Here is a 12,130-nt window from a genome sequence, read left to right on the forward strand (position 1 = left end):
TCATCTGAGAGTGGAGGACATTTTGGCCCTCAAAGAACAGCTAGAAAAATCTTAGACTGTGGATTCTAGTGGCCTACTCTTTTTAGAGACGCTGCTGAATTTTGTAGATCTTGTTTCCCTTGCCAAAAATTTGGTAATATATCCAAGAGGGATGAGATGCCTCAACAAATTATGCTTTTTTGTGAAATTTTTGATGTTTGGGGCATTGACTTCATGGGTCCATTTCCAAATTCTAATGGTTATCTTTATATATTGTTAGCTGTGGATTACGTTTCCAAATGGGTGGAAGCAATTCCTACCCGCACTGATGATGCTAACACTGCTGTTTCCTTTGTGAGAAACCACATTATTTGGGGCTTTGGATCACCACAAGCAATCGTGAGCTATCAAGGCACCCATTTTTGTAACAGGAGACTAACAGGATTAATAAAGAAGCATGGGATAATTCATAAGGTTGCAACAACCTACCATCCTCAGACTAATGGGCAAGCCGAGGTGTCAAATAGAGAGATAAAGCGTATCTTGCAGAAGATAGTCAAACCTCATAGAAGAGACTGGAGCACCAGGGTACAAGATGCACTCTGGGCATACAGAACAACTTACAAAACACCCATTGGGATGAGTCCTTTCTGCTTAGTTTATGGAAAAGCTTGTCATCTCCCTGTTGAAGTAGAGCACAAAGCCTTTTGGGCAGTAAAGGAGTGCAACATGGGAATTGAAAAAGCCGAAGCTGAAAGGAAGTTGCAACTGCAAGAACTGAAAAGCCTTCGCCTAGAAGCTTATGAGAACTCCAGACTATACAAGGAGAAGATGAAGGCTGTACATGATCAGCACATCAAGAGAAAAGAGTTCCAACCTGGGGATTTAGTCCTCTTTTACAAATCTCGACTGAGGCTCATGCCAGGCAAGTTGAGATCAAGGTGGGAAGGTCCATACAGAGTAGAGAAAGCCGAACCGTACGGAGTTTTTCACCTAAGTCATCCTTCAAGCTCTGAACTTATCAAAGTTAATGGACAACGTTTAAAGCTGTACCATGGCGAGAAGATGAAGAAAAACAACGAGCTCGAGATCTTCCTCTTGGAAGATCCCCACATAGCCGAAGACTGAGCTTGTGGAGCGTCCAACTTACGGACGTTAAAGCAAAGTGCTAGGTGGGAGACAACCCACCATGGTATGATTGTTCTTTTCTTTATTCTTAGTTTTCCTATTCAATAACTCTTCTCTTTATTAGTGCATTTCGTGCATCTGTATTTACATACTTTTATTTAAATAAATAAATAAATAAATAAATTCATGCGACGCGACCACCTCATTGACGCGTTCGCGCCGCAAGTGATTGGAGAAAATAATAAAACGAACAGAGAGTCACGCGAGAGCGTGGCTGGAGGCGTGCCCATGGCACAAATCATCCCACGCGACCGCGTCGCTACCGCGTCCGCGTCAAGTGGGAACATTGGCCTCCCACGCGACCACGTCAGTCACGCGGCCGCGTGCCCTGGAATTCGACGTGAAAAGGGTGCACGACCGAAAGTTGTGCTAGAGTGGTGCTGGATTGGCGCTGAACGCATAATTTTTCCCACGCGGACGCATGGCTCACGCGTCCGCGTCGTATCCTTCTAATGGCCACTCACGCGATCGCGTCACCCTATATTTGGTAAAAGTAAAATTTCAAACAGAGAGTTGTGCGAGCGCGAGGCTGCCCTCGCACTAGTAGCATAAAACGGGTCATGCGACCTCGTGACCGATGCGACCGCGTCAATTAGTATAAGTGCAAGTCGCGCGACCGCGTGCCCCACGCGACCGCGTCGCTTGCGCTGCACAGCTTCCCTGATTTGCTAATTATCTTATCTTTTTTTCCCCAAATCCTATTTTCTGTTTTCCCTCCTTATTTCTTCCTTCTCCCTTCTTCCATCTTTCTCACTTTCTACTCTCTCTCTCTCTCACCCCATTAACAAGGTTTTCTTTTCTTCTTTCCCCCTTACTTTTCTATTATTCTTCTTATTTTTTTTCTCTATGTTATCTTCCTTTTTTTTCTTTTTACTTTCATTATCCATATTTCCTTTTTAAAGGGTTGCTTGCATGTTCACTTTAATACTTTCTATACCTTATTTACCATGCATGCTATGTGTTTGTGAAAAAGCCAATATGGCATTATGGATTTTTCTACGTTATTCTATTTTACTATTAAATGCTTTTTTTTCACAAAACCCCTTTCTTATTTTATTTGTTAAAAATAATTGTCAATACAAACGTGATGGTTTGTTACGAGTGATGCTTGATCTATGCTACTCATGCCTTTGCCAGCATGCCAATAAATATCTTGCATCTAATTACCCAAACACGCACTTGCTTTATTCCCTTTGATGAACTTTTCACATGTAGTCATGACCATGTGTTCACTTCATTCATCTTTAATGTGCATTGATTGCCACCCATACCATCATATTCCTTGCTTTACCCCTTGACATTTTGACATACTTCCTCTTTTCTCCCTTTTCAGGATGGCCACCAAGAATGAAAAAGAGAAAGCTACTCCCAAACCACCATCAAGAAGAGGAACAAAAAGAGTATTAGTGGCAGAGCCCTCTTCAACTGCGGTTAAATCCTCAACAAAAAGATCTAAGAGGATTTCCCAATCGCTACTGTGAGCAGATGTTCTCCATCCTGGCAGAAAGGAGTTACAACAACGAATACCTTCTTCTCCTCCCAAACCATATTGCTACCTTTGTTGAGCCACAAATTGCACAAAGACAATGGGATTTCCTACAGAGACAGCCGAGGCAGGTCAATCTTTCTTGGGTAGTCGAGTTCTACACCAACTTCCACCTGCCAACCCTACAGTTTGTCTTTGTCCATCATAAGCAAGTCCCCATTACAGAAGAGGCCATTCAAAGAGCTCTAGGTCTTCCCCCTGTTCCAGAAGGATTGGACGCCTTTCAAGAAGCCGCACTCAAGCGCCAGATGTACCAATTTGACTGGGACGCCGTTCTCAGAGTTATCACACTACCTGGCAGCCGTTGGATCTACGGATACCATCGTACCCTCCCTAAGGGAATATCGGCTTCAGCACTTACCTTGGAGGCTCGCCTATGGGCACAGATCATGTCCCATTACGTCTTTCCGAGCACTCACGAGTCCTCCTTCACTGCGGATATGGCCGTTCTACTTTGGTGCATCCTTACAGACTAACCTCTGAATCTACCGAGACATATCCGGAATGCCATGGGACCTGTGCAAATTACGGGCAACTTACCTTTTCCCGCCTTGGTCTCAGATCTTATCTCAATAGCCGGAGTCTCCTACAGAGCTGGGCACACTAAAGCCATGCTTCCACGGGATGATCAGTATGTCCCTAACGGGAAATACATCAGACCTCCACCAGCCGCCACAAGCCATCAGACTGAACCAGTTGAAGATATTCCTTCTTCCACACTACAAGCACCTACAACAGACCAACTGCTCCATCAGATACTCGAAAGATTGGATCGGTAGGAACATAAAGCTAAGATAAGAGAGCGTCGCAACAAGCGCCGATTCACATACCTCAAGGAGCTGATTATGGGAAAATTCAAGGACTCAGACACCCCGAACTCCACCTCCTTTACCAGCACAAGAAACCATGATGGTCCCGACTGTTGAGATACTACTACCAGCCCACCTTTGTTTCTGATAGATGGCACCGAGGACGGTGCAAAGCCTTAAGTGTCGGGAGGTCGGTCAGTACCTGACTTCCGGAGGTAATTTCTCTTCCCTAAACACCAATAAATTACGATATTTAGTTAGTTTTTCTTTTGTAGCATAGGATAAATTGCATAGTAATAGGTTAGTTGCATGCATGTTCTACTTGATTGAAAAGATAATAAGTTTTCCTCTAAGACCCTATTTTGGGAACAAAATTTCACTAACTTTAATTAAAACTTTTATGTTAAAATTTGCTTGAAGTTGTATTTGGAACATGATTTTTAAGCTAAAAAACACACAACCTGTGAGATTTGAGCCTTTATGCATGGTTACATTATTTAACCATAATTATTTTATTCTTGTGTGTTTACTTCTCTATGATTGTAATCTATATTTTGTTTCATCCTATATGTCCAATGTTTATTATATTTATATGTTTGCATATGATTGAGGCCATTATTTGTTTAAACTCACTTATCCAAATCAAACCTACCCTTTCAATTACCTTTGTTAGCCACTTTGAGCCTTTAAATCCCATTTGTTCTATATTTTACCACATCACTAGCCTTAAGCGGAAAAACAATTATATATCCCAAATTGAATCTTTGGTTAGCTTAAGATAGAATTTTGTGTGCTAATTAAGTATGGGAAATTGTGGGAACAAAAGATAATAAGGGAATATGTCATGATAATATAATGGGAATTTGGATACCTACTCATGTAAAACTATAAGAATTAAAAATCTATGTGCATTGATAAGCTATGTTTATTTTTATGTCTACGTTAAAAAAAAAACAAAAAAACAAAAAAACCAAAAATATTCAATAAATAAATAAGGGGACAAAATTAACCCAATGTAAAGTTAATGAAAAATCAATGCATGTATGATAAAATTAAAATAAAAAGTTGATACACGAGTATGAAATGTGAAAGGGAAATTCTAGGCAGCTAGGTATGAATTCTAAAGTTATATAGAATATATATATAGGTTATGTTAAAGCTTGGGTTAATTAAAGATTTAGTTTATAAGCTTACTTAGCCATATATGTATCCTTACCATTACCTTGGCCCCATTACAACCTTGAAAAGACCTCATAATGTTTACATTGGTATATTAAATGTTGTTGATTGATTAGGAGAAGAACAAAAAAATTAGAAAGCATGATTAGAGAAGGATAGAGTGATTGCCCTATACACTAGAGAGATTAGAGCATACATACATCATCAGTGAGGGTTCAATGCTTAAAACTCTACGTTCCCTGCTTTCATGAGCTACCTTCTTGCATTTTTATCTGTTCTTACTGTATAAGAATTGACTTAGTGGAATTTGATTTGTAATTGTTTTGAAGAGCTTATTTACTATTGATCAAGTGGACAAGAATCATATAGTTGCATTCACATATATTGGTTGCATTGCATTGCATGAGTTTTACATGTTCCTACTCATTTATTTTATCTCCTTCAACTAAGCATGAGGACATGCTAATGTTTAAGTGTGGGGAGGTTGATAAACCACTATTTTATGGTTTATAATGTGTTTAATTGTGTGGTTTTATCATGATCTTTTCCCACTTATTCATATAATTAGCATGCATTTATATTTCCTTCCTAAAAGTATTACATGATTGAAAACTTGCTTCCTAGAGACTTTTAATTATGTATTTTACTTCTCCTTTATTCCATTCGATGCCGTGATCTGTGTGTTAAGGGTTTCAGGCTATATAGGGCATGAATGAGTTGGAGATTGGCAAGGAAGCTTGCAAAAATGGAAGGAACACAAGAAATTGAGGAGATGACCAGCGAGAAGTGACGCAGCCGCATGGCTCACGCGACTGTGCGAAAGAGAGGAAATCGCAGTGATGCGGCCGCATGGCTCACGTGACCGCGCGGATCGGAATAGCACAAGTGACGCGGAGGCGTGGACGACGCGTTCGCGTGGCAGGGCAAAACGCCGAATGACGCGTCCGCATGAATGACGCGATCGAGTGACGTGCACGATCTTCATAATCTGCAGAATTCGCTGGGGGCGATTTTGGGCCTTGCTTTGACCCAGTTCTTGGCCCAGAAAAGCAGACTAGAGCCAGAGAACATGCAGGAACCAACAACAACATTCATTCTACACAATTTTTAGTTTTTAGATCTAGTTCTACTCCTCCTCTAGGTTTTTCTCTCTACACATTCATAGTTCTTAGGATTTTACTTATATTGCTTTTTGCATTGGGATATTGAGAAGAGTTATTACCTCATCAAGACTTCGTCATTCTAGTTCGTTTTCTTTACTTGGCTCTACTCTTCTATGTCCTTTAATTTACTCAATTTTACTATTGGATTATTTTAGAATTTATTAATACAAGAATTACTTTTATTTTTAATTAATTTCTTTGATTTTTATTTATCATGTCTTTCTTTAATTCCCTTTCCTATGTTATGAGTTCTACATTCACAATGAGCGAGTAGTTCCCAATGATGGGGAGTTGATTGAAAGGAACTCTTGAGTTAGAATGCTCAAAAGAAAAATTGTAATTGGGTGTATGGTTGGATTGCCCTCTAGTCACTGACACCAATCCCTTTTAATTGAGTGGGTTGGAACTTGTGAATAGAAGTAGCATTCCAACTTGTTTGACTTTTCCTTACCTAGTAAGGGATAACTAAACAAGACAACATACAATTATCAATTAATCTTGAGAGTACTTCAACAAGAATAGGGCTTCCAACTAATCTACTCCCAGTCAAGGCTTTTATTTAAATTATTTAATTTCTCTAATTTAATTTCCTGTTTATTCAACTCAAACCTTTTTTGAAAACAACTGATTAATAAAATAGCACACCTTTCTGCAACTCGTTAGGAGATGACCTGGGATTCATACTCCCAGTATTTTAATTTTAATTTTTGTATCATCCTTCTAAATTGATAAGCGGATTTCTGGTTGGTTAAGAACTATACTTGCAACGCATATCTTATAACAATTCTTGACTCGCCAATTTTCATCATGCCACATAGCCCAAAAAGCGTAGCCGTAGTCTAAGGCATCATTTTTTTTCACTTTTGGCTACACTTTTCAAGTGTACCTGAATGGGTGTTTTTCTTGTAGTGGGTTTGGAAGTATCGCTAAGAAGAGTAAGATGCCCCAACAAACAATGTTGTTTTGCGAAATTTTTTATGTTTGGGGTATTGACTTTATGGGGCCTTTTCCAAATTTTAATGGTTTCATGTACATTCTACTTGCTGTTGACTATGTTTCCAAGTGGGTGGAGGCAATCCCCACTAGAACCAATGATGCTAATGTAGTGCTTTCTTTTGTTCGGAATAATATTATTTGCTGCTTTGGATCACCACGAGCAATCGTGAGTGATCAAGGCTCGCACCTTTGTAACAAAAGGATAGCAAGGTTAATGAAGAAGTATGGCATCATCCATAAGGTAGCCAAAGCGTAACACCCCCAAATGAACGGCCAAGCCGAGGTCTCCAATCGGGAAATCAAGCGCATATTGGAAAAGGTTGTGATGCGCTTTGGGCTTACCGGACGACGTATAAAATGCCAATTGGTATGAGCCTGGTCCGGTTGGTCTATGGGAAGGCTTGCCATCTCCCGGTGGAAATAGAACATAAAGCTTATTGGGCCGTAAAAGTGTTAAACACAGGATTTGGGGTTGGAGTTGAAAGGAAGCTACAGTTGGTGGAGCTTGAGAAACTTCGATTGGAAGCCTATGAGAATTCAAGGCCTTACAAGGAGAAGATGAAAGCGGTGCATGATAGAAACATAAGAAGAAGAGAGTTTAGAGCTGGTGAGTTAGTTCTCCTCTATAACCCTAGGTTGAGGTTGATGCCAGAAAAGTTAAGGTCAAGGTGGGAAGGTCCTTATCGAGTGGAGAAAGCGGAGCCTTATGGGGTCTACCACCAAGGACACCCTTCAAGCCCCAACATGTTCAAAGTGAATGGTCACCGTCTCAAGCTATACCATGGAGAAAAGATGAAAAGCAACAAAGAGGTTGAGGTGTTCCTTCTTGAGGACGCACCCGAAGGCGAAGAGATTTGAGCTCATGACCGTCCAACTTAAGGACGTTAAACAAAAGTGCTAGGTGGGAGACACCCCACCATGGTATGATCTACCTTTGCTTAAAGTTTTTTGCACATAGCTTGTAGAATTTTTGTACCTTTGGTGATTGCTTGATTTGTGAGTTTGTTCATAGTAGGGTTGATTTTTGCTTGATTTTTGTGTTAAATTGCTTATGAGGAGTTCATTAATAATGGTTTGATTGAATTAAGATGTGAAAAATGCTTAAGGTTGAGTGTTACATGAGGTTTTTGATGTTTTTGACCCTTTTAGCATGCATTACAATCAAATTGTGCTACAATTGCCCCTCTTCATGTGTATGAAAAAAAAAGGGCATCCACGTGCAAGCCTGCTATACGCGTACGCGTGGACGTGTTTTCGGAGCTCCTGGTACTAAAACCAGAGAGTTGTGCCTCCTCTGTGCCCACTTTGTGCCTGGGGCACAACCGTGACCTACGTGTAAGCGTGTATGACGCCTACGTGTCACCCTGCAAATTCGAACACCCACGCGTAAGCGTGGGCGACACGTACGCCTCGCTTGTGAATTTTGGACACTCTGGTACAAAACCCAGAGAGATATGCCCCCTTTATGCCAAAACTATGCCAGGCAACCCACGCGTACGCGTGGGAGACGCTTACGCGTCGCCTTCCATCTCTGTCCATCCATGCGTACACGTGGAGTGCGCGCACGCGTCGCACACCTGATGCATTTTAAACACAGCGCACCCTATTTTGTGTCCCTTCTTCAACTCTTTTCCTCCATCACCTCCTCTCTTCTTCTTCCATCTTCTATCACCCTTGTCTCCGGCTACTGCATCGGCAACTACCTCCGCCGGCGATCACCGCCTCCGGCGACCCCTTACCTTCTCTCTCCTCTCTTTTCTTATTCTCTACCTACACTTCACATTGCATTTTTTTCCTCTTCTCAAGGTTCTACTCCTACTCCTTCTTCTCTTTTGTCTTCTTTTAAATTTTTCTCTTACTAGTTGCATTTGATTACTCTCTAGCTTTTCCTTTTTCTTTCCCTCTTAGTTGCATTTGATTACTCTCTAGCTTTTCCTTTTTCTTTCCCTCTTAGTTGCATTTTTCTTAATTGCTTCTTGCTTGTTTGCTTTCTTTCACTTCATATTTTCCATGGGTGTTGAAATTTGAGCTCTCTCTTATTTTGATGGGTTATTCTAATATATTTTGATCCCTTTGTGATTATGTGGTATTGTTGTGATGATTGGTTTTTCATTTGGGGTTTTACATGTTTGAATTTCTCTTATTTGCTCATTATTTGAATAGTGCACACCAAGTGTTTGTTGAAATGCACCTATACCATTTTGGTTCAATTTGACTCTTGATGGGTGGAAATCAGATTCCACACCAAAACTCACCGGCAAGTGTACCGGGTCGCATCAAGTAGTAAAACTCACTTAGAGTGAGGTCGATCCCACAGGGATTGATGGATTGAGCAATCTTAGTTAGGTGATGAATTTAGTTAAGCAAATAGTTGATGATTTGAGTGAATTATGATTAACAAAAGCTAAATTGCAAGTAAATAAAAGGGAGAGGGGAAATTGACAGAAAAGTAAAGTGCAGAAGAGTAAATTGCATGAAACTTAAAGTGCAAGAAAGTAAGAGAGCTGAAACTTAAAGTGCAAGAAATATAAATGACTGAAACTAAATTGCTGAGAAACTTAAATTGCTTGAAGATTAAAAGGGACTTGGTTGCTGGGATTTAAAATTTAATAGGAAAATGTAAAGTGCAATCAATCAGAGAAGTAGAGATGAAGTGAAGTTGTAGAAGATCTAAATAGAAATGAAAAATTGCTTGAAGAAGGAAAACAAAAAGGAAACTTAGCTCAATTATGAAATCTAAAACAAAAATTGAAGATCTAAGAGGAGCAATGAGATTAGAACACAGATCTAGATCTCAATTACACCCTTGATCAAAAAGAAAATAAATTACAGAAGAAAATGAAATTGAAAAACAGCAAAGAAGATTAAAACCCAATCCTTAGATCAATTGAGAGGAAGAGTGGAAGATGATTCTTAGAATTTGATTCAATGGAGCTCTTCAATCTCAATTCAAGATCCCAAAACAAAAAAGCAAAAGATGCAGAAGAAGAAAATTGAAAATAGCGAATGAAATTAGATCCAATTCCTTAATTCTCAGAATTATGCAGAAAAAGAACACAGATGAATCTCAAATCAAAAATTGAAACAGAATTTTTTCAATCTCAATCCAAAATTCAAAACAAAAAAATAGAAGTTTCCAAAGCAAGAACAATCAGTAAGAAAACTCAGATTTCAATCCCAATTCCCAAAATCAAAATGAAAGCTAAATTGAAAACTAAAATTGAGCTAAAAGGTAAAATATAAAAGTGAGCAAAAAGGTTCAAAGGTGCTTTACAAATCAAATTAACTCCTATTTATACACTTTCTATTTTTGATTTTCAGAATCTGGAGTGGCCTTTTGAACTTGGTGAAGAAGTGGATCCAAATTGGCTTTTGATTGAAATTGGACTCAAGAACCACCTCCAGTGGAGCGCTCAGTTAAGTCAAATAATGTAGCGCTCCCTTGCCTTGTTCCTGGGCTCATGCCAAGCTTCATTCATAGTGCTATGTTAACTAATGCAACGTAGCGCCCCTTTATGCTTGAATCGGTCTCCAATTCGAGCCCTGGCCATTTCATTTTGGCCAATTTCCTTGCACTAATAGCACTCAGTGAGGTGCACATAATGTAGCACTTCATGCCTTGGAATGAGGCTCCCTCTTCGAACCTTGGTGAAGCCACCTTGGCCAATTTCCTTGCCAAGCCTTGTAGTGCTTCTCTTGGTCCCCATTTCGAACCTTATTGCTCCGTTTGGTTGGGCTACAAAAACGTTGAAAAAGTTAACGTAGCGCCCTTGCTTTCTTTGGTTCCTTGTAGCGCTCAGTTGGGTAAACGTAGCACCCTTGCCTTTCTTTTGGCTGTTTCTTTGTGCTTAATTCCTAACGTGCAAATAGTGAATGCTCCGCTCAATTAGTGAGCGCTATGCTTGGCCTTGTTCCTTGATTGAGTTAAGCGCTACGCTTTTATGGCCATGGGTCACGCTTTTCAAAGCGTGGCCTATGGTCTAAAGCGTGCTCTAGGATTCCTTTTTCCTTTTTTTCATCATTTCTTCACCTACAAGTAATCAAAACAAGCAATCAAAGCATCACCAAATTCACAAGATTTCTAAATCATTCAAAAACCAACTAATTCTAGCTTAAACCTCATGATTTTGTGGCAAATAATTGATGGTTGATTGAATTGACATAACCATGCAAATCCACTCCAAATCACTTACTTATAATGCAAGAAAGTTCATAAAACCTAATGAAAACAACTGAAAAATGCTTGAAAAGCTAGCATAAGATGACTTGTCATCACAACACCAAACTTAAATCTTGCTTGTCCCCAAGCAAGCGCTAAACATAATAAGAAATGAAATGAAACAAAGAACATGCATGTCCTTATTTAGCAGATAATTGAACTTGATTCATGTGGTTTTATACAGACAAATGTAGCCAATTATTCTTAGCTATCTGATATGAAATGTTTCCTTAAAGGTTCACTAGAGTTGTTGCTATGCTGCCTTGCTTTTTGATTGATCCCTGTTAGCTTTTTCTTTCTTTCTTTTGCTTTTAGAAAGCTTATTTATTAATGAAAGCTTGGTGGCAAGTGTTGCAGCAGCCTTTTGGCTCAATTTGTGCTCAACACTACTTCACCACAGACACGTGGCTCACATTTTCTTCCTAGGATCATTGATGCCCAGCATCTCTTTGAATTACTAAATGCTTTGTAACTAGGTTGCTCTTGATAATGGACTTTCGGTTGGCAATCCCAGATTAGTTAATCCAAGTGGCCAAGTTTTAAAATACTCCTCCGAACTTAATTATCCAAGCATATCCTAGTACAAAAGCACCACAGGCATATGTCCTAGGGTCTAAGCTATTGGTGTCTAGCCTTATTGTTTGTTTCTTTGCCAATTCTTGGCTTTTCCTTTTCTTTTTCTTCTTATTTTGCTTCATTCTCAAGGGATATTCATTGATGAAAGGCTTTATGACAGCAACTTAGTTCACACTACAAAGAACATCTTATTATGCAGCTTTTTATTATTGAACTAATCATTAAATCAAACAAGTACCATCACTGAATTTCATTCTGATTTCTACAACATTAGACAACCACTTTCTTGTTTCAAATATTTTTCTTTTATTTATGAAGAAGAGAACAAAACAGAATTTAAGCTAATGAGTTATGACAAGCATAATGCAGATCACTTGTAAGAGAACTACTTAGGACATGAAAGTGTAAAACATAAAGCATTTGGTGGCATCTCATGTTTCAGATATGCATCTTCCTTATTTAATTTTAAAAGGAA

General features: G+C 39.3%; 1 protein-coding gene across 1 annotated transcript; it reads left to right on the forward strand.

Annotated features, from left to right (window-relative positions):
• Positions 7,218–7,718, forward strand: LOC107640740. Its single transcript, XM_016344241.1, has one exon. The coding sequence runs from the start codon at positions 7,218–7,220 to the stop codon at positions 7,716–7,718; it is 501 nt and encodes a 166-aa protein (XP_016199727.1).

This window comes from Arachis ipaensis, chromosome B05 (assembly GCF_000816755.2).
Source record: "Arachis ipaensis cultivar K30076 chromosome B05, Araip1.1, whole genome shotgun sequence".
Classification (NCBI taxonomy): domain Eukaryota; kingdom Viridiplantae; phylum Streptophyta; class Magnoliopsida; order Fabales; family Fabaceae; genus Arachis; species Arachis ipaensis.

What these genes read in the sequence shown, in the direction of transcription:
- LOC107640740 (XM_016344241.1), top strand. Translation starts at nt 7,218, where the DNA reads ATGCCAATTGGTATGAGCCTGGTCCGGTTGGTCTATGGGAAGGCTTGC.